Source organism: Takifugu rubripes, chromosome 11, assembly GCF_901000725.2.
Source record: "Takifugu rubripes chromosome 11, fTakRub1.2, whole genome shotgun sequence".
In the NCBI taxonomy this organism is placed as follows: Eukaryota; Metazoa; Chordata; class Actinopteri; order Tetraodontiformes; family Tetraodontidae; genus Takifugu; species Takifugu rubripes.
The window spans coordinates 14,443,001-14,470,079 of record NC_042295.1 but is presented as its reverse complement, the minus strand read 5'-3'; the positions used below and the strand labels follow the sequence as shown (position 1 = coordinate 14,470,079).

General features: G+C 48.7%; 3 protein-coding genes across 5 annotated transcripts; all 3 read left to right on the top strand.

Moving 5' to 3' along the window:
• Window positions 1-240: 240 nt before the first annotated feature.
• LOC101062917 (mitogen-activated protein kinase kinase kinase kinase 5-like) lies at window positions 241-10,573 on the top strand. Its single transcript, XM_011608720.2, has 32 exons — window positions 241-537; window positions 3,728-3,785; window positions 3,865-3,955; window positions 4,047-4,111; window positions 4,214-4,269; window positions 4,349-4,396; window positions 4,660-4,702; window positions 4,959-5,031; window positions 5,313-5,444; window positions 5,848-5,910; window positions 5,985-6,066; window positions 6,159-6,275; window positions 6,404-6,485; window positions 6,592-6,644; window positions 6,722-6,768; window positions 6,855-6,899; window positions 7,004-7,024; window positions 7,095-7,140; window positions 7,238-7,391; window positions 7,475-7,575; window positions 7,649-7,690; window positions 7,784-7,862; window positions 7,943-8,019; window positions 8,112-8,172; window positions 8,276-8,378; window positions 8,460-8,518; window positions 8,645-8,748; window positions 8,864-9,041; window positions 9,130-9,198; window positions 9,269-9,352; window positions 9,432-9,558; window positions 9,656-10,573. Exons 1-32 carry the CDS (start codon window positions 430-432, stop codon window positions 9,750-9,752), a joined length of 2,565 nt encoding a protein of 854 aa, XP_011607022.2. The 5' UTR covers window positions 241-429; the 3' UTR covers window positions 9,753-10,573.
• Window positions 10,574-10,670: 97 nt separating this feature from the next.
• On the top strand, window positions 10,671-15,644 carry LOC101077945 (WD repeat-containing protein 20). The gene is made up of 4 exons (XM_011608721.2): window positions 10,671-11,443; window positions 12,368-12,550; window positions 12,963-14,372; window positions 14,489-15,644. Exons 1-4 carry the CDS (start codon window positions 11,039-11,041, stop codon window positions 14,534-14,536), a joined length of 2,046 nt encoding a protein of 681 aa, XP_011607023.1. The 5' UTR covers window positions 10,671-11,038; the 3' UTR covers window positions 14,537-15,644.
• Window positions 15,645-18,247: 2,603 nt separating this feature from the next.
• Window positions 18,248-26,700, top strand: hif1al (hypoxia inducible factor 1 subunit alpha, like). 3 transcript variants are annotated; one of them, XM_011608719.2, is made up of 15 exons: window positions 18,248-18,404; window positions 21,742-21,932; window positions 22,136-22,293; window positions 22,442-22,526; window positions 22,657-22,772; window positions 22,900-23,084; window positions 23,190-23,296; window positions 23,431-23,578; window positions 23,665-23,921; window positions 24,197-24,348; window positions 24,428-24,520; window positions 24,615-24,769; window positions 24,921-25,032; window positions 25,316-25,439; window positions 25,614-26,700. In XM_011608719.2, exons 1-15 carry the CDS (start codon window positions 18,370-18,372, stop codon window positions 25,679-25,681), a joined length of 1,986 nt encoding a protein of 661 aa, XP_011607021.2. In that variant the 5' UTR covers window positions 18,248-18,369; the 3' UTR covers window positions 25,682-26,700. The 3 variants fall into 3 exon arrangements, with proteins under 3 accessions (XP_011607021.2, XP_029699135.1, XP_029699134.1); XM_029843275.1 differs by lacking the exon at window positions 18,248-18,404 and adding an exon at window positions 18,901-19,118 and having other exon boundaries at window positions 25,316-25,524; XM_029843274.1 differs by lacking the exon at window positions 18,248-18,404 and adding an exon at window positions 18,911-19,118.
• Window positions 26,701-27,079: the final 379 nt, after the last annotated feature.

The window sequence follows — 27,079 nt, the reverse complement described above, 5'->3', positions numbered from 1 at the left end:
TCCCAGTTTCCTTTCATAAATCTTGTTTTTGCTTGCAGGTTGTAATCTGTGCCCTTCATTTATCTCCTGAACAATGCTACAGGAACAGGAAGCTGACAGAGTATATGCACTCATGCACATGTGTGCATATACACAGCAACAGGAAATAATATTAGAAAATGCAAATGAGGGTGTGTTTTTTTTAAAAGTGTGTGAGTTGTATGGAGGAAGTGTCAGAGGGAGGGTCAACTGAAGGATGAGAAGTAGAAACAGGAAGGTGTGTATGTGTCAGACTGTGTGTGTGAGAGAGGTGAATACTAGTGAGAGAGAACGAGTATTTTTCTCAGCAGCAGTTTTTTGGGTGACAGCAGATGTAGATGTCAGTGAGGACGAGAGGTTTGAGTGACTGGTGCGTGACATGACTGAGCAGGGATTCCACTGAGACTCAACATGGACTTCCAGCACAGACTTGCTCTGGATATCTCCACCAGGAACCCTCAGGATGATTTTGAGATCCTGCTGAGAGTCGGAGGAGGAACCTACGGAGACGTTTACAAGGTCAGAGGCTCCAGCGGCCAGTTTGAAACCCGCCCAGCGTAGCTTCTCTTAGGTGGTGATAAATCTTAACGTAGAAGAACAGGGCGTCTTGAAGCAGTTGCCAGGAAGCTGTTTTCTGAATGCAAATGTGTTGCTGTAAAATCAGCCATGCATGGTTTCCTCCGACCACCTGACGGGGGGGTTTAGTGCAGGCGCGCACTGTGGCGTCTGAGCTAACGTTCTTCTGCTGGTCTCAAAGTCTCCTTAAACCGAAGGAAACTTTGACAGGTTTCTTTTTCTCTGCAGTGGTTTATAATAATCCACACTTGTGTGGAGGAATGCTGGAGGAAGTGGTTTGACAAAGAAGCGAATGCACGCATGTGGATACTGTTATTTAAAAAAAGAAAAACAAGCACAAAAACAAACCTGACCTGACCTGAATTCTGAATCAACTCAGCCAAACTGTGTGTCGCAAAGGCCCCAGGACAGAAATCCTGAGGTGTGGCTTCTGTTCAGATGGTGAATTTCTTTTTAATGATATGATCCTACAAAGCAAACTCATCCTAAACAGATTTAAACTGACACGTCTGTTGGTCTACTTCAGCTTAAAAATGCTTCAGGGGTCATAAAACCTGCAGGTTTTTATGCAAATGCATCTATCCAGAAATAACCAGCTCGGTTGTGAGCTGTTCAGGGCTCCTCTGCTGAGCAAAACCGCAAGAATTTATCATGTTGATCTTCAGGCAGGAAACTCAAGGATGTCCCTGCTGTGACAGAGTTGCGTCCATAAAATGGCTGTAATTAAAAAAACAATACGTATTTGCAATCAGAAGCAATGAAAACGCGTCTTTCTGTCAAAACCGTGTTAAACTACCAAGATGGACTTCTGCTCTTTCAAGTCAAACTGTCTCACCATGTAATGAAGTTAAGCTTTAAGCTTTTCCCTTAAAAAAAAAACCTGTGAAAGTGACTGCAGCTAAGTAGGGCAGCACGATAAGTGCACACATCACACGTGTGATGTGCTGCTGCACAGGATAACGGAGATTAGCCCGCAGTTGCAGCACTTTTGCACCTGTGCTAACGTGGCAGCGCGCGTGTGCCTGAGCCTGCGGGTCGCGCCGTGTCTACGACTGAAACTGCACCAGTACAGTTAAACGAGGAGTTGGGTGGAACAGTCAAATACGGGGTACTTTTAGCTGATTCACTGAGGTGTGTGGCCGTCGGCCTGCTGACGTGCAGTCGAGCGGCATTCCAACCCGCCGGGGTTTTCACCTCGACTCATTTCACCGTTTCCTTTGTGCTGGAAATAGCTCCCGGTGCAACCTGTCGTTGCTCGACAGGTGGATCGAGAGTCTGGAATGACGTTTTGTCGAGTGCAGTCTTTCATTTTCATTAGAACGAGCCCACGGCCACTGTTCCTGAGCGTGTGGTGTACGGCTGGATGTGTGTCTATAACGTAGCATAAAGGGGTCGTGCAGCAGTTACAAAGCTCCGTCCTGAGTAAAGGTGTCGTTTAACTCTGTTGGAACATGTTTCTGACGTACAGGAAATATGTGATATCAGCGCAGTGAGGCTAGCTGTGTGAGCTACAGTGCTGGGGGGATAAAACTGAAATTAACAGTGGGAAAAACATGTTATTGGCCAACATGTGATTGATTTGGCATCGGATTCAATACCAGAATTAAATTAAACGCATAATTAGTGGACAGGCAGCTTGTACCAAAGTGTTTTGATATACTTAGCTCAGCATACGATGGCCACACGACGCTGGAGGAATTGGCTTTTCTGACAACTAAATGTCTTTGCTGAAACTTCTGTTTGATTGTGGTTTATTTATCAGTCTGAAAAATCAACACATCTTCTTTCGAGCTCGATATTTTAATTTTTTTTCACAGTAACTTCACGTCTGCCAGGGTGTTCCCTCCAACAGAAGTTTGTCTCCTGTCATCAGATGTGGCTTCTTCTGCCCTGGTGAATCCTGGCTATTGTGGTTTAATGTGGCGCTGCTGTAGTTTCACACCTGTGCCCCACAAATGGGACCAGCTGGGGTGTGTTTGACCTCAGAAAGCCGGGAAACAACAGAACGATTAAATGAAGGCCGTCGTGACAGGACACTAACAAACCCGACGCTCCACAGGACAGAGTCAAAATACAACAAACATGTGGCACCATGTTGAATGTTTAGATTTAGCCACAACCTCACCAACACTGCGGTGGTTAAGGCAATATATTTGCTAACTGAAAAAACATGTGGGTGTAAAAAACCAGCCTTCCTCTTTCTGTCCGTGAGGTTTCATGTCAGCAAGTCAAGTTACTGTGAATTAGGACCATCGAAGCGGCTCAGTGGTCTCTATTGTTACCAACATGTTGTTGCATTTGTGTGTGTGCTGACAGCTTGTTTACTGATCATGTGTTGAGCGTGTTTCCTCTCAATGACCCCCCTGATGTCACGCTCTGAGTGGAGTTTTCCACCCTTGTTGCTTTCATTATCGTGGTTCTACATGCGTTTGCTTACCGGAGAGTTGACCTGTGGTCAGCCTGCGTGTTGCTTCAGCATCTCTGAAGAGGCACAAGAAAACCTCAGCCAGAAAAAGCTACAGTAGCAACGGTACATGTATAACCAGGCAGTTGTGGATCTGCTTAGTTACTTTGGATAAAACTGTCTCCTGTTAAGCTCTTTAGGGAGGAGCGTCGTCATTTAGGTCCCACCAACAAGCTGCCAGTTCAGCCATAGCGGAAATCAGACGAGCGTTAGCACTGATGCTAACACGCTTATGTTCCTGGGAGGCAACACAGGGTCAGAGCGCGGCGTCCTGGTAGAAGCGGTTCAGCGTTCACGCCAGAAAAGACGCAGCTTGACACCGTTGGCCTTCTCGGCTTCTTTTGTGCACCAGTGCATCTAGCATCTTGTACATAACACCCACACACACACCCACACACACACACGAATCCGCCATTAAACACGCCGATGAGGCTGAATACGTGTTCTCCACGACGACCACAAGAAGCACATATAGCTGCGTTTCCCCACGAAAGAGCGTCAGTTCACAGTATGAAAAAAGTGAGGAGAAGTGAAATTTCTTTGGCATCACATTTCTTAAAGGTCAGCGTATTTTTGGCAGCAGCGACGACGCAGCACCTGGCAGCGCTGCGAGCGCTGTTGACGAGACACCAACAGTCACGTGTGTCCTTTTATTTTGACGACCATTAGGCGCGAAACAAACAGAATGGAGAACTGGCAGCCATCAAGGTCATCAAGATGGAACCGGGTGAGGCTTTCATCGGGTTCAATAATGAAACCGGCTTCAACCACGACAGTAATCAACATCTCCCCGTCTGCTTCCACAGAGGACGATTTCTCCATCATCCAACAGGAAATTGTCATCGTGAAAAGCTGCAAACATCCCAACATAGTGGCTTATTATGGCAGCTACATTCGGTCAGTTGTTTGTTTCAGCCGTTCTTCTTCTTCTCCTTGTCAACAGAAGCCCAAGAGACGCACATTAACGCCCGCTTTGTCTCCAAAACAGAGCAAATAAACTGTGGATCTGCATGGAGTTCTGCGGAGGAGGATCCCTCCAGGATGTGTACCACGGTCTGTGCACGTGTGTGTGTGTGTGTGTGTGTGTGTGTGGCTGACATAGAATTAGCGGGTTTTGTGTGTAAATGGTTTCTGTGGCTGGATTTCTTTCCGCAGTGACCGGTCCTCTGTCTGAGCCGCAGATCGCTTACATCAGCAGAGAGATGCTCCAGGTAACCCCAAGGACACGTTACCTGCTTTGTTTTCCATCATTTTCTCTGTGTCCAAGTTCAAACCAGCCTCTTTGACCAGGGCCTGGACTATTTGCACGCGCAGAAGAAGATTCACAGAGACATCAAGGTGAGGATCTCAGTCCTTCCTGTTGAGTTTCTTTTTCTTTTCTTTTTTTCTTTTTTGCACACTGGCGGACAAAAGCTGTTTCAAGTACCCTTTTGGGGATACTTTTTGAGGCCTTAATGTGTAAGTATATATAAGGGTATAACACCTCCCAAGCGGGCTTTCCATTCTGGGTGTGAAGTCAAAGGTCACTGAGTGGGTAAAAGGACACGTTTCCATGGGTGTGGGTTTGTGTTGATGCTTTTCTCGCCCTCCTTTGTCTCCAGGGTGCCAATGTCCTTCTCAACGACCAGGGCGAGGTCAAGCTGGGTAGGTGGATGGTGACGCTGCCGCGGTGAAATGAGTCAGGGTTCATGTCTATGGCTGCGCTTCGACCCCACAGTTGAGAACCGAGAACGTATTTTCCTGCTCCGTTGTGCTTTTTCTATGACGAAAACAAAAGGACGTATTTGTGGTAGAAGTTGAAATGCTTTTGATTCGAAGCATCAAGACAACGCAGGTCTATTTTTCTGGTTTCGAGCATCTTGAGCTTCTCTGATGGTGGGTTTGTGTTTCCCGTCTTTAGCTGACTTTGGAATCTCGGCTCAGATCACAGCCACTCTGGCCCGACGGATGTCCTTCATCGGAACGCCGTACTGGTAAAGTCAATAATGAGCTTATTTCTCTATTAGTTTCTGGCAATGTGTCCCTTTTATATCTATATATGGAGAAAAGAAAGTACATGCTTTACTGAGTAAAGCATCTTTTTTAACTAGTTTCCATTAAAACCTTGTTGTGAAATCAGGAAGCATTGCTGTATATGATATCTTTAGATTTTACATTAAATTTTCAGGAAGTTTAAATGTTATGTGATTGAGATTTGCTCAGTTCTGTCAACGCTGGCTGAACTCACCTGTTCCTGTTCCCCTCCCCGCCACAGGATGGCGCCAGAGGTCGCAGCGGTGGAGATTAAAGGCGGATATAATGAATTGTGTGACATCTGGTCTGTGGGCATCACAGCCATCGAGCTGGCAGAGCTCCAGCCACCACTCTTTGATGTGCACCCGCTGCGGTAAATATAACCATGTATGATGAGACCTCGTCCACAAACAGCATCCCCGGTTTCACTCAGCTGTGACTCTCCTGAGGGCAAAGGTCAGCTGAGAGGTCAGACCTGAAAATAGCTCCTCTCGCTCCGCTTTGGCCTGGACGGCGCCTGGCCGGTGTGTGGAGCCACAGCTCTGTGCAAACTTGTACTGGATACACAAGCAAACCAAAGACTGTCAACAAGAGCTGAATGAGAAATCTCATCCAAATGCTATGTTATGTCCAATGATGTCCAACACTGTATGAAGCGCTGCGCCTCCGTACAAGCGTGTTTACTGGTCGCGCCTGAAAAAAGCAAACTGCTCCACCGACCTGGTGGAGCAGCGTGCGTATTTCAGGCTGCACTGACGGCCTTGTGCTCCCTGCAGGGTCCTGTTTCTCATGTCAAAGAGCGGTTATCAACCACCAAAGCTGAAGGACAAGTCTAAATGGTAAACAGCAGCGCAGCGGCATCAATCGGGCCCCCTCAATGCTCCAGAGGTACAAATTGAATCTTTGTCTTCAGGTCCGCTCATTTTTATAACTTTGTGAAGTCCATGTTGGTGAGGAACCCAAAGAAGAGACCCAACGCCGCCAAGATGCTCGGGGTCAGTTCAATTGGCTGCCTTTGTTGTGGGCTTCGGCTGGTGTGTGTAAAAAGAATAACAGGGTTTCCTGCCCTCCCTCACGGTCTCCGCAGCACGTCTTTCTCACGCAGCAGTGCCTGAACAGGGAGCTGACCCTGGATCTGCTGGAGAAATTCCATAATCCTGAGAAAATCAGAACTTGCCTGGTGACAGATGACGACGACATGGAGGTGAGTCAGTGTTTGTTACTCTCCTCAGTGCATAAATCGCCTTTTCTGGGTTATTTTACCTTTCAGCCCCCCTCCCCCCCACTAAACTAATGATTTCATATTAACATCTATTTGCTCCCTGATTGCAGCTGATGGCTCCTAAATCTTTAAAGAGGATTCAGTCTGTCAACAAGCACGACCGGGCAGAGAGGACAAACTCAGACATCAGCTGTGAGATTCCCTCCCCTTGCTCTGGATTTATTGCGATTTATTACAAACAAGCGTAAAATTCTCCCAGATTAGATGTTAAAAATGAAACAAAACATCTTTGTTTCAGTGGATCAGATCCAGATCTTTGCCCAGAGGCCCGTCAGGACCGGCTCCCCAACGGTACGTCCCGTAGCAGCGACAGCTGAGCTCGTCTGCGTGTTCGGGTGTCTGAAAATTATCTCTCTGTGTTTTCCAAGCTGACGGCCTCGCTGGGATCCACTGGCAGCAGCAAGAGTCCCCTCAGGTGTGCCCCCTGCCCATCATCACCATAGAAACGCTAATACTCGAATGACTAGAAATATTCAGCCCCCTTTACTTTTCCGCCCGCAGAGACGAGACCACAGACTCCGATGACGATTACGACGATGTGGAAATGTAAGAAAACATGACTGAATATATCAGAGTCCCTCTCCTGTAAACTGGGTTAGGGTTCGATGCTCTACGTTCTCTGACCCTGACTCTCTGCCTTTTGTCCTCAGTCCAACGATGACAAACAGCAGGTGAGCGGAACGACCCTCGTCCTGACGTCATTAACGCTGCCGGCTGCTCTAACAATCCCTCTGTTCACAGTTTCGGTGATCAAACCGAGCAGATTCCACCTCCACTTCCCCCAAAGGTCGGCATTTCTGCACCAAAAAACAATCAGACAACGGTCACACCTGCGGTTCTAAAGAAGTGTGTGTGCCTGTGTGTGTGTGTGTGTTATGGCGCAGCCCAAACTCCGGACGAGCTCCGAGGAAAGCGTGGCCGGAGAGGACGAGCGGCTGAGGAAGCCCAGCAGCCTGCAGGCGCCCTCCCCTCTCATTAGGACCTCCAGCGAGACTCGTGCCAGACCCACCTTCCAGCCGAGATCCTCACGGAACTCCGGTGCATTTCCAGGATAACAGCAGATAAATAAAATGAATGTAGGAGCGGTATAAATAACATCATTCTCTTCCTGTGTGAGCCAGACCCTACAACGTTCCCGGTCCAGGACAGTGCCAGATCATCTGAGCTTGTCCCCCCTGAGCTCCCCCCTAAAGGCATCCGCCGACGCCAGCCCCTCTCCAAGGTAAAGATATCAGACATACATCAGCGCCTCATTTCTAAAGGACCACCAAACAGTTCCTCCTGTTTGCTGTTAGGAGCCTGCAGACTGCATCAGCCCCAGCTTGAAAACACCTCGGGTGAGTTTGTTTAAATGCCTGAACACTGGCGTCACACCCAGAGTTCGCTCGTTCGCGCTGCGGCCTGAAGCTCGGTGCCTCTCTCCGCCGCAGTTGTACTTCAAAAAGATCTTCCACGGCTGTCCTCTGAAGATCAACTGCTCTACAACCTGGGAAAACCCTTCCAACAAAGGTCGGATCATGTGCCACAAAAAAACAAAAAGTCATCAGATTTTGGTTTCATCTGTCTGACCGGGCTCTCCCTGATCTCAGACCAGCATTTAGTCATCGGTGCAGAGGAAGGAATCTACACGCTCAACCTCAACAGCGCTGAGGTCTCAATGGAGCTGGTGGGAATTTTCAGTCGTACCCCTAAAAGTTTAATGCGCTTCAGGACTGATGGCAGCATTTAAAGAACTGACGTCTTCTCTTTTCCCTCCAGCTGTATCCTGGAAAGTGCACCTGGTTGTACATCATTAATAACGTCCTCATGTCCGTCTCGGGTAATTCGAAACCGCTGAAAACAGACAATCTAATTAGCTGGGGCCTAATCTTCCATCAGATCGCTAGTTTGATGAATCTAATCTAATAAATGTGGCTCTCCAGGTAAATCGCTGCAGCTTCACTCTCATTCCCTGAAGGAGTTGTTTGAACAAGCTCGGAAAGACCACCGGATCGTCTCTCTGCCCACTCACAGGCTGCTGCCCAGGTACCGCTGGATTCCGCCTGTCTTCACACTCTTGTCCTGAATCCTGATGCGACATTCACGTGTGACGTGTGTTGTCTGCAGGAGATGCGCCGTGACCTATAAAATACCCGATACCAAAGGCTGCAAAACCTGCTCAGTGGGTGAGAAAGGAGCCCGCGTGTTTGTCATTCATCATCATTGGGTTAAAACCGCACAGCGAGCGGATCAAAGGGCAGGTTGATCACATCAAAGGAAGCCATCTGAAGCCGTTAATCTGTCTCCTGCAGCAGGGAATCTGCAGCGAGGGTGTGTGTTTCTATGCTGTGGCCTGGAGTCCAGCGTGATGCTGCTGCAGTGGTACGAGCCCATGCACAAGTTCATGCTCATAAAGGTACCCCAGAAACCCCTTTTAGAGACTGTTCCCCCCCCTCCCTGCCGTGGGGCGTTAGCATCAAGGTCAACGATTAAGGTTGATTACTCACACCTTTCCTCCACCCTGTGTGCAGCATTTTGAGTTCCCCTTGCCCAGCCCTTTACGGGTGTTTGAGATGGTGGTGGCCCCCCAGCAGGAGTACCCTCTGGTGTGTATCGGTGTCTCCAGAGGTCCCAGCACCCATTTTCCTGTCAATGTAAACTACATCAACCTCAACTCCAACACGTCCTGGTTCACCAACTCCGGCATGGGTACCTTAAGATCTCCTGGATTAAAGTCATTGTTTCCCAGCCGGTGGGTGTGTGTGTGTGTGCGCTGAGTTGGTGTGTGTTCTTACAGAGATCGCTTGTCCAGATGCAGTCCAGGTAACCCAGGTGGACAGCAGCTCGCTACTTGTCCTGATTGAAAGTAAGTGACTGTCTTTGTAAGCGCGGCAGGGCAGAGCTGGTTCCTTACGTGTTTTTGACCTGTCTTCCAGATTCAGTACATGTAGTTGGTCTGGAGGGGGAGCTAAAGAGCAGCAGACACGACACCGCCTTCTCTCATGACATAGAGTCGATAGGTGAGAGCAATAATCAGCAGATGGCGATCTGTAACATAGATGAGCAGATCTGACTTTCCGCTCTCTGTTAATCTTCAAGTATATTTCGAGGAAACGCTGTTGGCAGTGTGGCGTCACGGCTGGCAGAGAAGAAGACTGGGCTCCTCAGAGGTGCTGGAGGGAGCCACCGACCACAGGAAAATCTACAGACTGGTGCAATCAGACAAGTAGGACGCGTCCTCCGTCGTGGACTGTTTTATCATTTTGCTTCACAGATTTCGTTGTGACGTGAAATCCGGGACTTTTCCCAACGTCTCTCTGCAGGATGGTCATCCTGGAGTCTCACCAAGCGGAGGACCAGTTCGGGCTCTCCAACCTCTACGTCCTGGAAATGGCAGAGACCTATGTCATGCTGTCCTGACCCCACAACCACCTCCATCTTCTCCTCCCCCTGAATGTGGCGCAGGACTCTTTCCTATTTCCTCCATTCTTCATTTCAGCCAGACAACTCTGGATTACACCAAATACTTTTTAAATCCGTTTAATTACAATTCATCAGAGCATCAATTGAGCAGCATAGACGCAGGCTCTCTCTCCATGTGTTCGTTCTGATTATAGTCTGCCTAGACTTTACAGGGAATGAATATCAGACCCCCCTTCCCCCCCACGGGGATCGAAGGAAAAGGGTCCACAGGTCAACGCTGGGGGAGGTGGGACTGAGCAGACTCAAGCATGAAGCGACCGAGAGTGACCAGGTAAAAGGGAGGGGCTTAAATACCTGCCCCAATCAGGAGAGAGGGTCATGTGACCGATCAGCTGCTCCACAAGCTCGAGCTTTGAGTCGTCTGCCTGAAGCTCCGCGGGCTTCGCTTCATTCCCGCCCCACCAGTTTACACTCAAGCGTGAGGAGATTATGGACCAATGCTGTTCTGGAAGAACCTATAGGATTTTAATGTAAGGACATTTCGGCTTGGTCTGTGGGACTGGAAGCACCTCCATCCATCAGCTGATTCCAAGCTCTTCTCCAGCATCACCAGATGTGAGGACGAGGACGTGGCGTCCCAGTGATGCTGGAGGAAAAGAAAGAAAATTCAAAGAAATTGGAAAGAAGAATGCAGCAAACACGTAGGAATGACAATTGCGTGCATTGAAATTGCACTGTCATTGGAATAAATTATTCTGTGCATTATTGCCCAGGAGGTCTATTTTAATTTCTACAATAAATGCTTTTTTTTTTAAGTACTTACTTTCTTTTCGTTGTGCTTTCATTCAATTCGGATTTAAAGAGTCGCTACACTCTTGATTTAGATGGTGATACTGTGGACGGGGGGGTGTTAAACCGGTGCGTGGGGGCGCAGGTTCGGAGCCGCCGGGCGGGAGCGTGCAGCGCCAGAACGGAGCATCATCATCATCATCATCATCATCATCATCATCACAGGCACCGGAGCAGCGAAGGCGCAGCCCGAGCCCAGGATGCTGCCATCGGCCTCTCGGGGCTTTCCTCCGCGGGGTGTTCGGCCGCTAGAAGCGGCGCCGATATCGCTGCTGGTGTAAAATGTTCTGGGGCCGACTGAGCGTCCTGGTCGGCCAAGCTGAGGGCAGCGCCCGCTGCTCGCCGCTCCCATTTCTATTCTAGTACTTTTTATTGCGGCTTTATTATTTCCAGGTCAGAATCTCCGTTTCCTGTGCGGCTTGTTTGTACTAAAAATGGCCGGAGATGGCGGCACTCTGAAGGATATCAATGAGATTAAATCCCAGTTTCGGACCAGAGAAGGGTTCTACAAACTGCTAACCCTCTCGGACTCGCAGCAGAGGGGCGGACTGCCGCGGGCTGCAAACGCAGGAGCCACGCTGGGCCCCGGGGCTGGAGCAGGTCCGATACCCGGCGGAGGTGTCGGGCTGCTGCAGGGGCCCGGAGCCGCCGCCGCTGCAGCCGCCGCTGCATCCTCCTCTTCCAATGCAGCGGCCAACTCCTCTCCGGCGGGCTTCCTCCCGCCGGTGCGGGTTTCTATGGTCAAGCTCCAGCCTGAGGACCCGGGCGAGGAGTCGGAGCGGGTGTGCTTCAACATCGGCAGGGAGCTGTATTTTTACACCTACACCAACATCAAGAAGGTGCGCCTGATCCGGAGGAGCTCGGCCTGACTGACAGATCTCCAGGCTGGGCACTTAGCTTAGCATGATAGCATGCGCTGCTAACCGGCTGCCGTTAGCTCCTGTTTGGCCATTTACTGAAATTTGCATCAGTCATTGTTCCCACAGCTGGCCTGCATTCTTACTTTGGTGTGTGATGCACGTCCTTTATTCTGAATTTAGCAGAACCGTCGGTGAGTAATGCATCATTAAGACGCGTTCACTGTCAGTGGACCTGCTGGAGATCTGAGAGATCTGTAGGTTTGTTTGATCTCTTGGCGGCGGGGAACCGTCCTTTAAAGATTGCCTCGATTTGGCCATTGTAAAACCCCAAACTCTCATTTTTGAGTGTTTTCCCGCAGGAAGAACTGCCCGTTATAGCGAGTTTGAGCATTGCAATAAGAAACAGACTGTTTACTGTTACGCGCTCATTAGGGATGTACACACGTGCACATACAGACAAAACGGGCATCCGCTAATTCATTATAATAGAAATGAAACATAATCAAGAGTCCTTACCTGTTCATAAATGTAGAACCTGAAAAAACAACAACTGACCTTTCCTTTTATTCCACTTACAGCTCTTTTGATTTAAAACATCCCTTTTATTTGCAGCTTTGTGAACCAGAGCCCAGACCAGTCATGGATTCTGCCTATTGATAAACTAGTAACTTTTGAATGAAGTAGTGACACTTTTCTGTAGCTGAAATCTTTGATCACGCCTGAGTAATCTGTTGTTTTTATGCTGGGATCGTATCGGCGTGTTCGCTGAGAGCAGCGTGGGTTAGCTGCTGCTCCTCAAGCTTAGCACGATGACATCAGTCCGTCAGACGTGTGCAATGACGAACGTTTCTCTCACTCGATTTTCTGACCCCTTTTTCCTCCTGCTTTGATCTTTCCCTGCAGGCTGTGGACCTCAGCAAGCCGATAGACAAGAGGATCTACAAAGGCACCCAGCCAACGTGCCACGACTTCAACCAGTACTCTGCTACAGCGGAGAGTGTTGCTCTCATTGTGGGATTCTCGGCAGGACAGGTCCAGTATTTGGACCCGATCAAAAAGGAAACCAGCAAACTCTTCAACGAAGAGGTATCGGGCGTTTGTTTGTCATCCCTACATCAAAGCTCCTCTGGGTCTTTGGTCTCTGCTCAGCCTGCGAAAGGAGTTATTTCTTATTCTTGCGTCGGTATTTTCTTCCGCCCAACGTTTTGAAACCGTAACGTACCCACAGCATTTCTGGCTCCAATATTCTTTATTGTTTCCGTTTTTCTTTATTCTCGCCTGGCGAACTGCTTCTGTTTAATGGGATTCTCGTTCACAGTGCTTTGTTATAAATCCCATATTTTGCCCTCGAAGAAGGGATTTAAAATTTTGTGTGCTCAACATAAGTTACATTTTTACCCATTTTTCTTTCCTTTCATCCCCCTTCTGCCTGTCTGTCCCTCCCTCCCTCCCGTATCCTCACTCTTCCTCCATCCATCCTTTCTTTTTTCCCCCCCAGAGGTTGATTGACAAATCTAAGGTGACGTGTTTAAAATGGCTTCCCAAGTCAGAGAACCTGTTTCTGGCCTCACACGCCAGCGGCCACCTCTACCTCTACAACGTGGAGCATCCGTGCGGCACCACGGCCCCCCAGTACTCCCTCCTGCGGCAGGGCGAAGGCTTCGCTGTCTATGCCTGCAAAACCAAAACGCCGCGCAACCCGCTGTTGCGGTGGGCTGTGGGAGAGGGCGGGCTCAACGAGTTTGCTTTCTCACCAGATGGCGTCCACGTGGCGTGTGTGGGCCAGGATGGCTGCCTGCGTGTCTTCCACTTTGACTCTATGGAGCTGCGGGGAGTGATGAAGAGCTACTTTGGCGGGCTGCTGTGTGTGTCCTGGAGCCCCGATGGGAAATACCTGGCCACGGGCGGGGAGGATGACCTGGTGACTGTGTGGTCGTTTGCAGAAAGCCGCGTGGTCGCCAGAGGTCACGGCCACAAGTCCTGGGTCAACGTGGTGGCATTTGACCCCTTTACAACGTCGTTGGAAGATGACGAGCCCATGGAGCTGAGCGGCAGTGAGGAGGACCTCCACCAGGGGGCGCCAAACAACTCCATGCACTTTGGCCGGGTTCGAACAAGCAGCACGTTGTCGCATCTCTCGCGCCACAGCTCTAAAGGTGGTGGGTCGGCGGCGGTCTCGTATCGGTTTGGCTCGGTGGGCCAGGACACCCAATTCTGCCTCTGGGACTTGACGGATGACATCTTATACCCCCGCCTACCGCTGTCCCGTGCCTTTACTAACACTTTTGGGCCTTCGCTGTCCAACTCTGGCAGTGGCGGGGTCAACAGTACTTTAGTTGGGGGGGGGACAGGTGCGGTTGAGGGTCACCACCATCCGCCGAACACTAACACAGGCACCTCAAACGCCCCCACGCTTCCCCTACCGCTCCCTCGTTCCCTCTCCCGTTCCAACTCTCTGCCCCACCCGGCAGTGGCCAACGCCTCAAAGGGGCAGGGCACCTCAGAAGGGAGCGGGGGCACCGGAGGAGGGGCGGGGAGCAACAGTGGCGGGAACAGTACCCCTTTTAGCATCGGCCGCTTCGCCACGTTGTCGCTCCAGGAGCGCAAGTCGGACAAGTCCGGCTCCAGCAGTGGGGTGGAGAAGGAGCACAAGCGGTACCACAGCCTGGGCAACATCAGCAAAAGCAACGACAAGATCAACGTGGCGCCGCGGAGCAACCGGCTGGACGCCGCCAAAGTCCTGGGCACCACGCTGTGCCCGCGCATGCACGAGGTGCCGCTGCTGGAGCCGCTGGTGTGCAAGAAGATCGCGCACGAGAGGCTGACGGTGCTGGTGTTCATGGACGACTGCATCATCACGGCCTGCCAGGAGGGGCTGATCTGCACCTGGGCACGGCCGGGGAAGGTGGTACGTTGATAACGCTGATAATACTTTGTGTGTTGCCGAAGATTCGGGCAGAAATATCGGAGGAGCTGGGAGTTTCGGGGGGTTTTGTTCACTCTCCGTTTTGTCTTTCTGTTCAGACCTTGACGGCACAGAACGGGAACTCTCCGAGTGGCACGGTGGTATAGCTGGACAAGGAGCTTTGCACTCATCCGTTCCTCCTCCTTCCTTCCTCCTCTTGTGCTTTGTTGCCTCCACTCTGTCCAGAACCACCGTCTTCAGTTTCAGGAGGGGGCCGCCAGCCCTCCCTCAGCCTGCCGCTGCAGTATTAAACCCTCAGTATTAGTCCCTGAACCCCCCTGTCCGTTGTGAGGAGCAGATTGGTGGAAACGCCGCAATGATGAATGAAGCTTAATGCTGTCAGGTTAGCTCGCATCGCTCCTAAAGTTAGCGATTCAACGGGTACCAGGGCGTTGGCCAAACTCCGTTAATTTGCTGTCGTCTCTGAAACTTTTAACAGCTGTGACAGTTTTGGTGCTTTCCTCAAACTCAACTGTGAGTTTTCAGGAAGCCCCGCGCGCTCCTCGCTGCTCCTCAGACAGACAAACGCCCCCCGAACCAACCAAATCCACATTTGTCTGCACCCCTGAACCAGCCAGGCCAACGGCAATCTTTTACCCCCCCCATCCCCACTCCCACCCCCACCCCATGCAAAAGCCACCACCATTGTATTTAAGTTATTTATAGTATCACAAGACTGTGCAGTAATTTATAATGTAAATACCGAACTTACTCTATAAATACAAAAAAAAGGACAAACGCGTATTAAATAAAATGACTCGACGGCATCGAAGTGAAGAAAACAAAGCTGAAGAATATAATATATGAAGATCCTTCTATTGTAAACAGTTAAAAACTGAATGTCTGCTGTTTTAGAGAACTTGAAGACGTCAACGTGTCTTTATTTTGTGTGACGGACTCGCTTCATTTTGTCTCCGACCCGAGCGGAGCACATCCAGAGTTCTGATTCCCCTCAGCATCGTTCCCACTGAGTAACGCTAACGAACAAACACTCTGTTGCACAGTAGTACGTCTCTCTCTCTCTCTCTCTCTCTCTCTCTCTCTCTCTCTCTCTCTCTCTCTCTCAGACACACACACCTCCACACACACACATATCCCCTGTTTTGTTGTAGCATTATATATACTGTGCATTGAACTACAGTCCTGTTGCACCTGAATTGCCTCTCGCAAGACTTTGCACATTTAATAAATCCATCAGCTCCGTTGAGACGTCCATCCTGAGTGAAATCAGTGTGTCAAACATCTGCACAACATCTGGATACAGTTCCCCCTGTCCGTTGCGGAGCTTCGGACCGCTGACGCCACAAAACGGGTCAAAGCAAACGTTCGTTCGTCGGATCGGGGCCTCCGAAATCTTGCCAAAAAATCATTTATGCGGGGTTTTTATTTCATGGTTTTTGATGACTCGTCAGAATTTCAATGAGAAACGAGAACCGACCACAGGAGACGCTGAATCCAACAGAACCGTCGCGATGCGGTCCACATATCTGCTGCCCGTCGGAACCACCGTTGCTTTGTTCTGTCGTTAGCTTGATGTGTGATGGATCATCAGGCCAATACTTTTGTATGTGTCGTATTTCCTTTGCTGCTCCATCTGTCAGGTTCCGGTTGCTTCAATTGGCTTGAATAGTTTGTTTAATCCGATTTGATTGGACAGTTTAATCTTTTTGCCATCCACTCTTTCCATAATGCAGAGGAAAGGGCAGAAGAGTTCTTTTATTTACTGATATCATGGTTCCGGATTTCCTGCTGGAAGACTTGATGATTGGTTTTTTAAATTTGGTTCCTAGCCGAGAGGGAACGGGTCACATCGGGCTACGTTTCTGAGCCCTTGATAAAGGAGATGTTCTCTGCATTAAAATCGGTGATTTTTAAAACGGCAAATGCTGTGTTTTTGTAAATCGAAGCAAAAAGTCAGTAACTTGAATTTCAAGGCCATTGTCGAGAGTGAACAGGGGGAATACGTCCCCACAGCTGGACATTTGTTGTTTCTCTAATACCTGCAGAGCGTTCCCTTCGGCCTCAGTGATGCTTTGCATTCATTGCTAACATGGTTTCACATTAACATGCTGAGCAATGATCCTGAACTTGGAGATCATTATACAACCGTGTCATACTGTTGTTACTGTGTCAGCTAGCATGCTGATGTTAGCACTTAACACAAAGCACCAAAGAACCACAACAAAGTATGGTAGTAGACTCTGAAGTCTGAAAATAAAAGGCATGTGCAGCTGCATCATTATCTCTATTGTTGAGGAAAATCTATTTTTTAGCCATATTAATTCGATCGTTTAAGTGGTCCTGGACACCCGAATGTTATTGTATTCATGAGAACTTGCATATTTTAGGTCTGCATGCAGTTTTAGAGAAATTAATGTGGAAAACTGGATGCTAATTTCACGTTTAGATTCATACCTGAATACCAGTCTCATTCTTTTGCTTAAAGTAAAGTAAAGTAAAGTAATTAACTTTCAGATCATCCAGAGAGAGATTTCGATCTGTTCCTTGAATAAAACCCCAGTACAACCTCCAGGACTTCAGGTTATAAGGTCTTTGGAGCAACATATAAACCAGCTTTTCCAGCACCATTTGACCTACATGAATGGAATTTTGCTAACCTGAATTCTTGCTTTTGTTGTCATAGCAGAAGGTTAACGTCATGTTTCATCAGCGTGTCTAAAGCAGGAGGGAACTCAAAGTCATAGTTGTGTTCACACAGCCTGCAAACCCAAACAGACTCCGCGTTGTCAATGCCTTCTTTGTCGTTTTGTCGACTTTAGCCACAAAAACACTTAACACCATGCAGCTATTCAAAATTACTTGACAATCTTGAAATTTTCACCTTAAGATTTTGCAAATCTGTTGCTTACTCAACAAAACCTGTATTTGAAAATGATTATTTGCTGCTGTTTAAAAATTAACCAAATTGAGCTAATTTGCATGGTTGTTTCTGTCGTTTGCCAGAACCTTCCGAATGCGACAAAGAGCCCAGATGTGGTTTAATTAAGGTCTAAATTATGCTGTTTATGCCAGTCAAACCAAAGCTGTAGCGTCCCTGAATAATCTGATTTAAATTTAAGAATTCAACTTAATTTGCTCTAAAAAAGACTATTGTGATGCCATTTAAAGCCCCCACACACAACTTCTCACACACTCGCTTGTTCTGGTGAAGGTTTTCGCAGCTGAACGGTGAAACTGTTTCCTTTTTGAACTTGGAGAGTCGTTATTAAAACAGTAAACCTGGAACAAACTGTGTGGCATGTTTGGCTTTACAGCTTTCAAGATAAACAATTTTAACAATTTTAACCTCAATCCTAGGTGCCGCTAGAGGGCGACACACAGTCAGTTTCCGACGGTTCCCCACAACAGGTGAAGAACCCGAAGAAGCACGAAGGTTCTCGAAGCGAGGCGTGTCTGTTCCTTCCTTCGCGTCTCTGAGGCAACAGCGCCGGAACACGGTTGGTATACACAAATAAGAGCTCTGCCATAAACATGGCGCCTCTGATCTGAAATCATTGGCCACATCAACAAAGCTAGCGTTGCAGTGATATGTAAATACGTCTTCACAAGCAATGTACTACAAGAATTTTGCGAAAAATAACGTATTCCTTCTATTTACTGATATATCAAAATGTATGCTAGTTTCTTTTCAAACGTGTTAAGAATGAAACGTCATCCACATATAAAGTGTGTGCTCGAACCTGTATAAAACGGCATAGCCAAATACAATTGACTCGCACCCTTTGTCATATATTTACGGTTGTTCGGATTTCCGTATCATATGTAGGGCAACATTGCCAGGCCTTTATTTTGAAATCTGGCGGAAACGGTCTCTGGCCGTTGATGTGCGCTTGACGGAACCGTGGTGTTGTTTGGTAAATGTTCGCTTGCCTGAACAAACAAGTAAAGGCAAAATCGCCGCTCGGCCACGAGTTCGAACATGGAGGAGAAAGAGGAAAGCATCAGCATCAAACGGTAAGAGGGGAGTATTCGACCGCACCCGCGACGGGGGTGGCTTATTTAGAGTTTTATGTCCAGTCGCCTTGATTTCCTGCAAGTTTTCGATGCGATTCCCGATGAAGCAGCGAGAACAGAGGCGCGTTCTGTGCAGCCCCGTGATCGTTGTTTACGACCCTGCGTTTTGGTCACGCATGCGTTTCTACCGTTTCACATGTTTTGTGTATTCGACCGTGGTTAATGGAAATGGGAAGGGGTCTTCATGAGTTGTAAATATGGGGAGTTTTGATGGACAGCAGCTTTGTTCCTGCAGGCTCGATGTTTACTCGGACCACTTAATCCTCGGTGGATTCAGAAGCGCGTCGGCCGTGCCCCCCCCCCCCCCAGTGGCCACACTGGTTTACTTTCCCGTTTTTCAAGCAAATAGTGTAACTGACGTTCAATGGTGAATGCAAACAGTCAGGCTGAAAATAGGTTTGGGGGTGGGGGTAGACGCCTTTTTCAGTAACGTGGGGACTGAGGCCTGCAGGCTTGACCCAAGACGACCCCTCTGCAAGACATGTTCTATTTTATTGTTGAGCTCAACAAAAGCAGAAAAAAAGGTGTTTCTTACTGTGATTGACAGGTGATCGGTTGTACTCGTGTGTGTGAAATGGAGCCTCCTCAGGATCAATGTGATGACGTCCTGCTTTCACAAGCATATGGAAAAAACCAACAAAATGAGCTGATCAGGTTCTTAAAAACAGCATTTATTTGTGATGTGTGTTTACTAGAAGGTTGAGCACGTGGAGTGATGCCTCTTTGGGTTTTTGGAAACTGCTGGAATTTTCTCCAACTTTCAAGATTTTATCCCCCCTAAATTTACTGGACATTTAATGACGAGATGCGTCACACAGGCTGTTTTACGCTGTAAGTCAGTTTCACGTTGGCATTTTGTGGCTCACTTTAGCCCCTGCTGCTCGGTGTTGGTGGTAAAAGCTGTTTTAATTTTGTTCCTGCAGCATTGATGTGCATCGATCACATGCACACTGACAAAAACGACCCTGCCCCCTCTTTTAAGCCTCCGTTTTAATAAACGGGTTTTTCTACTCACACAAAGGTTGGATGTGTGTCACGCGTCTGTCCTGGCCCTCTACATCTGTGTGTTTTCATATTTCATCATCCCCCCTCCACACACACACACACACACACACACACGCAGGATCTCATTCTTTGACCCTCCTTTCAGACAACAGAAATGTGACGGTTGTCCAGCTTTGTCTCTGTCTTTGGCTACGAGTGTGTGACATCATGTCGACGTGTGTGTGTGCGCGCGCGTGTAATTGTGATTAAAACCCCACTGTGGGCAGTGTGTGCTGTGCCGCGCTGCTAACACACAACTGTAGTGTTTTGCAACCACAGTTGTGAGCATGGACGCACGTTATTGGACGCAGCAGAGACCCGGGCACGTAAACATTTGTGCAGCTCTGCTCTCTGACCGAGAACACTATGTTCTGTGCTGCTCCGCCTCACTGACACACTTCCCGATCTGGCGGCACGTCGTGTTTTGATAGTGTAACAGCAGTCGTGGGAGTAGCAGCATTGTTTTCATTTGGATTTCATGGGCGTTCTGTTGATTAGGTCCCGAAATTGTCTCGTAAATAGTGCAGGCCCAATTATGTAGAGGAGGTGGATTGTTGGTAATGATGGAATGGTGCACACTGTGTAATGTAATGAACGTGCACGCCGTTCCCAGCAGCAGCGGAGCAGCTTAGCGGTCTCCGGGCTCGGGTTTCAGCTGTGTGGTGGCGTTGTTGGGATATGTTACCGCGGGTTTTCGTCACATGCGTTTGTCTGAGATGAATGGGGGGGGAAACGTTTCTTTGAGGTAATTTCTGATGGCGATAGCCTCGCCGGAGTCATCGTTAATACTCAAAGCGCCGCCGTGGAAACTGGAGCCAAGCCCGAAGCGTTTGAGAGGCGGTCAAATCCACTTTTCATCACAATGGCAAGTGACTGATTAGAGGGAAAGGAGACAGTTCAAGAAAGTCAGGAAGGGTCGTTAAACCTTCAAGGAGCTTCACCAAATTACCGCCATTGAACCCCAGGAGAGCCGAGTGGAGCCACTCCCAGCTTGACCTCCTGACCAGAAGTAGGTCGAGCAGGAGCAGTTGCCCCGACCCCGTCTGACTAAACGGGGGAAAGGAATTTATTTTTGCGTTTTCGGAAGCGCCCGACATCCACGCCGATCCGCGGTGACGACTGGAACGGCTGCAGCGAGCGCGCCAGGCCGATGGTTGGCGTCGTTCGATATCGTTCCTCCGCCGGTCGGAGTATTGACGCAGCAAATACGCACTTTGTTGGAGGAGCGACAATGAAACAATGTTGTCATGGAGCGGCTTAAAGTTGCTCAGTAGTCGGTTGTTATTGTTGTTGCTGCTGCTGCTCCCAGGTGTGCACACTACACTACACTACTGTGTGTATGCGTGTGCACCGTGCGCGACCGTTTCCCCTATAAGCGGCACGAGACGTAAACGAGGATGTTTTCAAAACTGTTGGGGCCTCATTTCAAAAAGAGGCTCTTCCGTAAACGGGAGGTGGAAACGAAACCAGAAACAGACCGTTTTTGTTGTAAACAGGCCCCAAGTACCACTAAAGTAAAATATACTAAAATAAGCACGTCTGTCTGTCCGTCTATCTGTGTTTTTACTGTCATGAGCAGCTAATTACTGCGGTTTGGTCTTTGAGACCTTTGCTCTCTTTTCTCTGGAGCAGTCGGGGCTCTTGGCTAAATAGCGCATTCTTTTTCCGACACTTACATTTGCAATGCTAACGTTAACGTCACTAAGTCCTTTCCGAGTGGCCGACTCCACGTCACAGAAGCTGCGTCACGCTTTTGTGCTTATCCGATTGCAATTCCACAGAAAGCCACGGCCCGTGAGTGAACTGCTGCTTTTGTCTTGTCAGCACATGCCCCCCCCCCCCCCCCCCCCCCCCCCCCAAGAACAGGCCAAATCAGAGCGGGTCAGACTGAGGAACCAATAAAGAGATGATGGGACTAGGAAGGAGGATCTGGGAAGTCTCCCAGCAGCCGGCATAAATAACATTCTGTTCTCCTCAGTTTGGGACATTTCTGATCCCACTGTAAAACTGAAAACAAACACTGAGGAATGAGTGCAGAGGTGGGCCGTCTGCCCCTCCCCCCCCCGGACCTGTTTCAACAGGGTTGTGGAGCTTCTAAAGGAAAATAGAATTGACCGACACATGTGACTGACACTGTCCTCTGCACGTCAGGCTGTGAACGGCGGTTTGGTGCAGGTGTGTTTTCCTGCCGCTTCTTTTCCCTGACGTTTCCTCCCTCGTCCCCTCGGTGCAGGAGCAGTTCGGAGCAGAGGAAACTGCGCTCCCGCGATGCAGCCAGATACAGGCGGAGTCAGGAGACGGAGGTGTTTTATGAGCTCGCCCACACGCTGCCGCTCCCTCGCCGGGTGTCCACCCATCTGGACAAATCGGCCATCATGAGAGTCGCTCTCAGCGTCCTGCGGATGCGCCAGCTCGTCCAAGCTGGTAAGATCTTCACCAGTTCCTCTGTCACGACGGAAGAAGCTGCAGATTAACCTCACAGGTTGAGTTCTTGTGTGGATGCTGGCCCAAAATACACCTTCTCCTGCTATAGGAGATCAAAGTTTGAATACGTAAAGCCATTCAAGATCTGTTCAATGGTTTTTTTGTTAGCTTGCTAAAAATAGACTCCTGACCTTTGTCTTCAGTTCCTGCAGCCAGTGAGAGTCAGAAAAAGGAGCCTGAAGAGGATCCGATGGACATTTTCTACCCTCAGACCCTGGGTGGGTTCATTATGGTGTTGACTGAGGAGGGAGACATGATCTACCTGACGGAGAACGTCAACAAGTACATCGGCATCGTGCAGGTACGCAGTCAGCTAGGTTATGTGGAGGTCATTATGGCACAAATACCTGCAGGAGTTTTCAGACGTAAACAACAATGTTAAAGTATTTTCTTAATGATGCCTCCATAAATGGATTTATAAATTCCCAGCTTTTGTTTGTTGCGGACAGCTGGAGCTGCTGGGCCAGAGTGTTTATGACTTCATCCATCCCTGCGATCAGGAGGAGCTCACAGACCTGCTGACTCCACGTCCAGGTCAGACGCAGCCCTCTGCTTATAAATGGGGACCGTACTCTAAATATGGGCAGAGGGAACTTTTAATATGCTATTATTTATACATTCTGTGAATTGGGATCCAAACCTGCTTCTGTCATGTCAATTACAGGTTTGAATAAGAAACTGATGAAGGACCTGCCAAATGACCTCAACTTCTTCCTGCGAATGAAGAGCACTCTGACCAACAGGGGGCGCACTGTCAACATCAAATCTGCTGAATGGAAGGTCCAGTACCCCTCAAGACTTTTATTAAAGACAAACTTTAAGCACAGTATGAAATTGTGATGTAGCTGATGCATTTGTTCCAGTCTAAATCTGCTGTTTCACATGAATCCCACTTGTGTTGGTGCAGGTTCTCCACTGCACAGGTCACATGTGTCCATTTGGTGGTGAACCGAGCTCCCCAGCTGCTGCCAGAGTTATGGTCCTGCTCTGCGAGCCCATCCCTCACCCCTCCAGCGTGGAGTTTCTGCTCGACACCTACACCTTCCTTACCCGCCACAGCATGGACCTGCGCTTCACACACTGCGAGGGCAGGTAGGGCGACCCTGTCCCCTGTGGGGGGCGGAGCTAACGGAAAGCGTCTGTCTTTTCAAAGTAAAACGGAAACGATATTCTGCTTTTCTACGTTTTCGTATCCAGGGTGACGGAGTTGGTGGGATATAAACCGGATGACCTGATCGGCCGCTCGGCTTTTGAGTTCCATCATGCGCTCGACTCCGATCACATCAGCAAGAGCCTTCGCACACGTGAGTGGGAATTGTGATCCCCCCCCCCCCCCCCCCCCCCCCCCCCCCCCCGTTGTTTGGGAGGCTTGACTGAGCCGTATAGACGCACTTCCTGCGTGCGTTTTGTAAATGTTTGTTCTCTTTACACCATGAAGTGCTGTCCAAGGGTCAGGTGAGCACCCGCCACTACCGTTTCCTGGCCAACAATGGCGGCTTCGTCTGGGCAGAGACGCAGGCGACCGTCCTCTATAGCGGCAAGACCTCCCAGCCTGAAGCCATCGTCTGCCTCAACTTCATCCTCAGGTGATCGGAGTTCTGCCTGTGTCTGGATATATTCTCGGCTATAAGTGCCTCTCGTTTATTTCTCATCCTTCTGGTTTTTCTTGCAGTTCCGTGGAGCAACCAGAGTTTGTTTTCTCCATCGAGCAGGTTCACTCTGATCCGCCTGAAGCCAACGTTCCAGCACTCGCACCAGCAGATAGTGACACTCCCCTGAAATCTGAAACGGCTCTCGACACCCCCTGCAAGGTTGAGAATGTGGGTTCAAGTTCCAGCAACGCTGCCGATCTATTCTTTAAACTGAAGGAGAAGCCTCAGGAGCTGCTCCAGCTGGCTCCAGAGGCTGGAGATGTTGTACCACTGACAGGTTAGACACTCCAGAGACTGGTGTGTGTGTGCTGCTCTTCATTCATTGACTCATTTAGCCCACTAAAATTAGCTTTGGCTTCACTTTAACTTAACTTAACTTGTTCTATGAGCGTTTGTCTCCCCCACTCGGAAGTGACAAGAATTACACAAAGACTAATTCTAATCTGCATGTTGCTTCATAAGTGGCGTTTAAAAAGTTCGACCATTGATAATAAAGATAAATTACGGGGGAACTTGCTCTAGATGAAATGTTTGTTTCTTTTTTTTTGACAGATTTTTCCAAGCTGTCCTTCTTCAGTCCCTCCAGTCCAGACACCATGCCAGAGAACCCTCAGGATCTCTGCTCTCCACAACTGCTACAGCTCCTCACGCCAATCTTCAGCCCCATGACACCACCTTCATCATCCACATCTGATGCTGAGCTGGTACGCGAGAGCCTTCATTTTCTCCATCCAATCTCTGCGTATTTTCTTATTTGTCCTGATGTCTGCTCATCAACCTCAGAGCGCCTCAGAGGAGGTGATGGACACCAGCAAAGTGGAGAAGTTTTTCACAATTCGGCCAGAGAACAGCCAGGAGAAAGGAGAGAAACTCAAGGTCTGTCCTATTTTAATAACATTCATCACAATAATCACAGAGGACGTCTCAAAGGACAGTTTTTCATCCGTAATGTCCACCTGTCCTTTCTCAGGACTCTGAGGAGATGGATTTGGCGATGTTGGCTCCGTACATATCTATGGATGATGACTTCCAGCTGACCTTTCTCAGCAGTTTGTCAGAGGAAGAAGACAAACGTTCTGCCCCTCTGCGCACGCTCTCAGCGGCACTGGCAGCGAACAGGAAGAGGTAGCGCGGAAAAACTCAGCCGCTCACGTTTCAAATGGCCTGAGCGGAAACGTGCTAGCGTCGCAGTGTTCAATCTGTCCTGGCGGTGGCGCCAGAGGACGGGTCATTTTCTGCGGGTGTCGGCGGCACTCAAAAGGCTTGTTTCTTTTAGGTCCCATAACCCAGATGAAGATGAGGCGTCCGATCTGCTGATTGAGGACAAGAGACAGAAAAAAGAAGCTTCCTGCATCGAAGAGGAGCTTCTTAACTACACATATAACCTGGTGAGTAAAGGAAGGAAAACTAAATTAGGCCAAACTGCAGCTGTTCGAAAGTCTTGACTTCAGTTTAGAACCTTTGGACTGTGCTGAAGAAGCAAAAGTCTCTGTCCTTCAGAGGTCGGTCGCTGTTGGCAGGACGTCCGGTGACAAAATAAGAGCGGCTTTCACATTACAGGCGAAGCCAGTTGGGACGAGGCGCCATTTAGCTGAAGTCGTAGCGTTTCTGAGCCGTGGCGAAAGTTGGTCAAACGTTTCAGGCTCATTGTTCAAACCCAACCTTCTCCAGGGCTGCCTGGATGAGGGCGACCAACCAAATTCAACCCTGAGCGCTGAGGGAGGAGGGAGCAGTCGGCTGCTGACGGACAAGGACCCGCTGTTGGGAGGGATGCAGGGCCTCTCCGACACTGCCGGTGAGAGAAACACACGTTTCTCACACATCTCCAGGACGACCCTCATCATGTCGCCATGACAACCTGCTAAGAACAGCTTGAGGAGGTCTTATTGGTGCTATGGGGCTTTCTTTCTTTGCTTCAGAATACCAGAGCGGTTTTGATTCCATCGTTTTCTTTCGCCCTCTCTTCCAGCCTGGATGAAGGACATTTTCATAGTTCGTCCACCTGATCTGTCGCCGCCCGCCTCCCCTCTGACATGACAAACGCTGGCTGGACTCCTGATCTGAGCGAGGAAGTGAGCGCAGCAGCTGTATGAAAATACTCTGTGGTTGGTTTCAGTCTGTAAACACAAGCAAACGCACACAGCATGAACAAAACTGAGGCGATCCAGGGGCCCTGGGCGCCACTCCCGTTGGACCGTTGGGTGGCGTGTTTCTGCGGCAGCTGGAAAATATCTTTCTCTTTGGTGCTTGTCGTCTTTGAAGGTCACAATCATGTAAATCTCCCTTGTTTCTTTGCCGTAGCATGGTGGTATAAGGGTTGGAAAATGGATTTAAAACCTGTCATTGTCCTTTTGGGTGTCGACCGAACGGTGCTAAAATCACACGTTTCTCCGTGAGCAGCTAAGTCGGATTTAGTCCGACTATCATGACGTTTAACCAGTGTGAGAGTTCCTGTAATCCTCTGCATGTGTCAAATGTGAACATTTATCGGATTTTACTCCTTTTTTTTCTGTGTTGAGCCAATTTAGACCAACAAAGAAACAGGCAGCATTCAAGTGGCATATTTTTTTACATCTTCTTACACATATTTTAAAGTAACACTTTTATCATAAATATGAATTCTGGTTTGTTATTACTGTGAGATATAATGAGCCAGTAATAAGCAGGTGCTTTATCTTCCTATTGTGGTGGACGGGTGTGGGGATGGAAATGATTAATGTACTTAAAATGACTGTATAGCCTCAGTAGAAATACCATTTATCAATACTATTCAAGTTTTTATCTTATGACTTGTAAAGGATTGTGCCTCAACGAATAAGCTTCAGTTGTGTTCTCTATTAGCAGTATTTGTTGATCTGCAGGATCACTTTTGTAAATGCACATTTAATCTGCATATAACCCTTTTAAAGCTGCAACCATGCAACGTATACCTGTACCAGTTCTTCCGTGCCTTGAAGACTTTAAGCAGAAGAGTTTTTTCTCCACATTTAAACTGTTACCTAAACTTTGTATCGCTCATTTATTTCCTCAATGAAATAAAATGCTAGAGAAATCGCCGCCTGCTGTTGTTTTTGCCTCGTGGATTCTCAGCTGCGTTTGCCTCCTCAGAGCAAATGATTTATTTAAGGCGACGAAATGTTTAAATGTGCTGCAATGGGGATCTAATTGTATGATGTCCAACGACTGCTGACCCCAAAACAACATTTTATCTGTCATCTGACTGTACTGTTGCATAAAACTGCACCACACAACAGTGCACGCGTCACATATTCTCCTTTACATCACACCAGTGCGCCATCCTAACTTTACAGTGTGACCAAAGTCGTTCCCATCAACGCCTCCCCGGCAGCTGTGGCTTCCCCCTCTTTGCTCAATCTCATTCTCACATTGCGAAGCGACGTTGTTGTTGGGTTTTGTACATTTTGTGGCGAGACG

Coding starts and splice junctions, on each gene's coding strand:
- LOC101062917 (XM_011608720.2), top strand. CDS start 430: ATGGACTTCCAGCACAGACTTGCTCTGGATATCTCCACCAGGAACCCT. Junction 4,270..4,348: donor TCAGCAGAGAGATGCTCCAG/GTAACCCCAAGG, acceptor CTCTTTGACCAG/GGCCTGGACTATTTGCACGC. Junction 7,392..7,474: donor GAGATCCTCACGGAACTCCG/GTGCATTTCCAG, acceptor TGTGTGAGCCAG/ACCCTACAACGTTCCCGGTC.
- LOC101077945 (XM_011608721.2), top strand. CDS start 11,039: ATGGCCGGAGATGGCGGCACTCTGAAGGATATCAATGAGATTAAATCC. Junction 12,551..12,962: donor GCAAACTCTTCAACGAAGAG/GTATCGGGCGTT, acceptor TTTCCCCCCCAG/AGGTTGATTGACAAATCTAA. Junction 14,373..14,488: donor GGGCACGGCCGGGGAAGGTG/GTACGTTGATAA, acceptor CTTTCTGTTCAG/ACCTTGACGGCACAGAACGG.
- hif1al (XM_029843274.1), top strand. CDS start 19,039: ATGGAGCCTCCTCAGGATCAATGTGATGACGTCCTGCTTTCACAAGCA. Junction 23,297..23,430: donor CAGCAAGAGCCTTCGCACAC/GTGAGTGGGAAT, acceptor TACACCATGAAG/TGCTGTCCAAGGGTCAGGTG. Junction 24,770..24,920: donor CTGGCAGCGAACAGGAAGAG/GTAGCGCGGAAA, acceptor TGTTTCTTTTAG/GTCCCATAACCCAGATGAAG.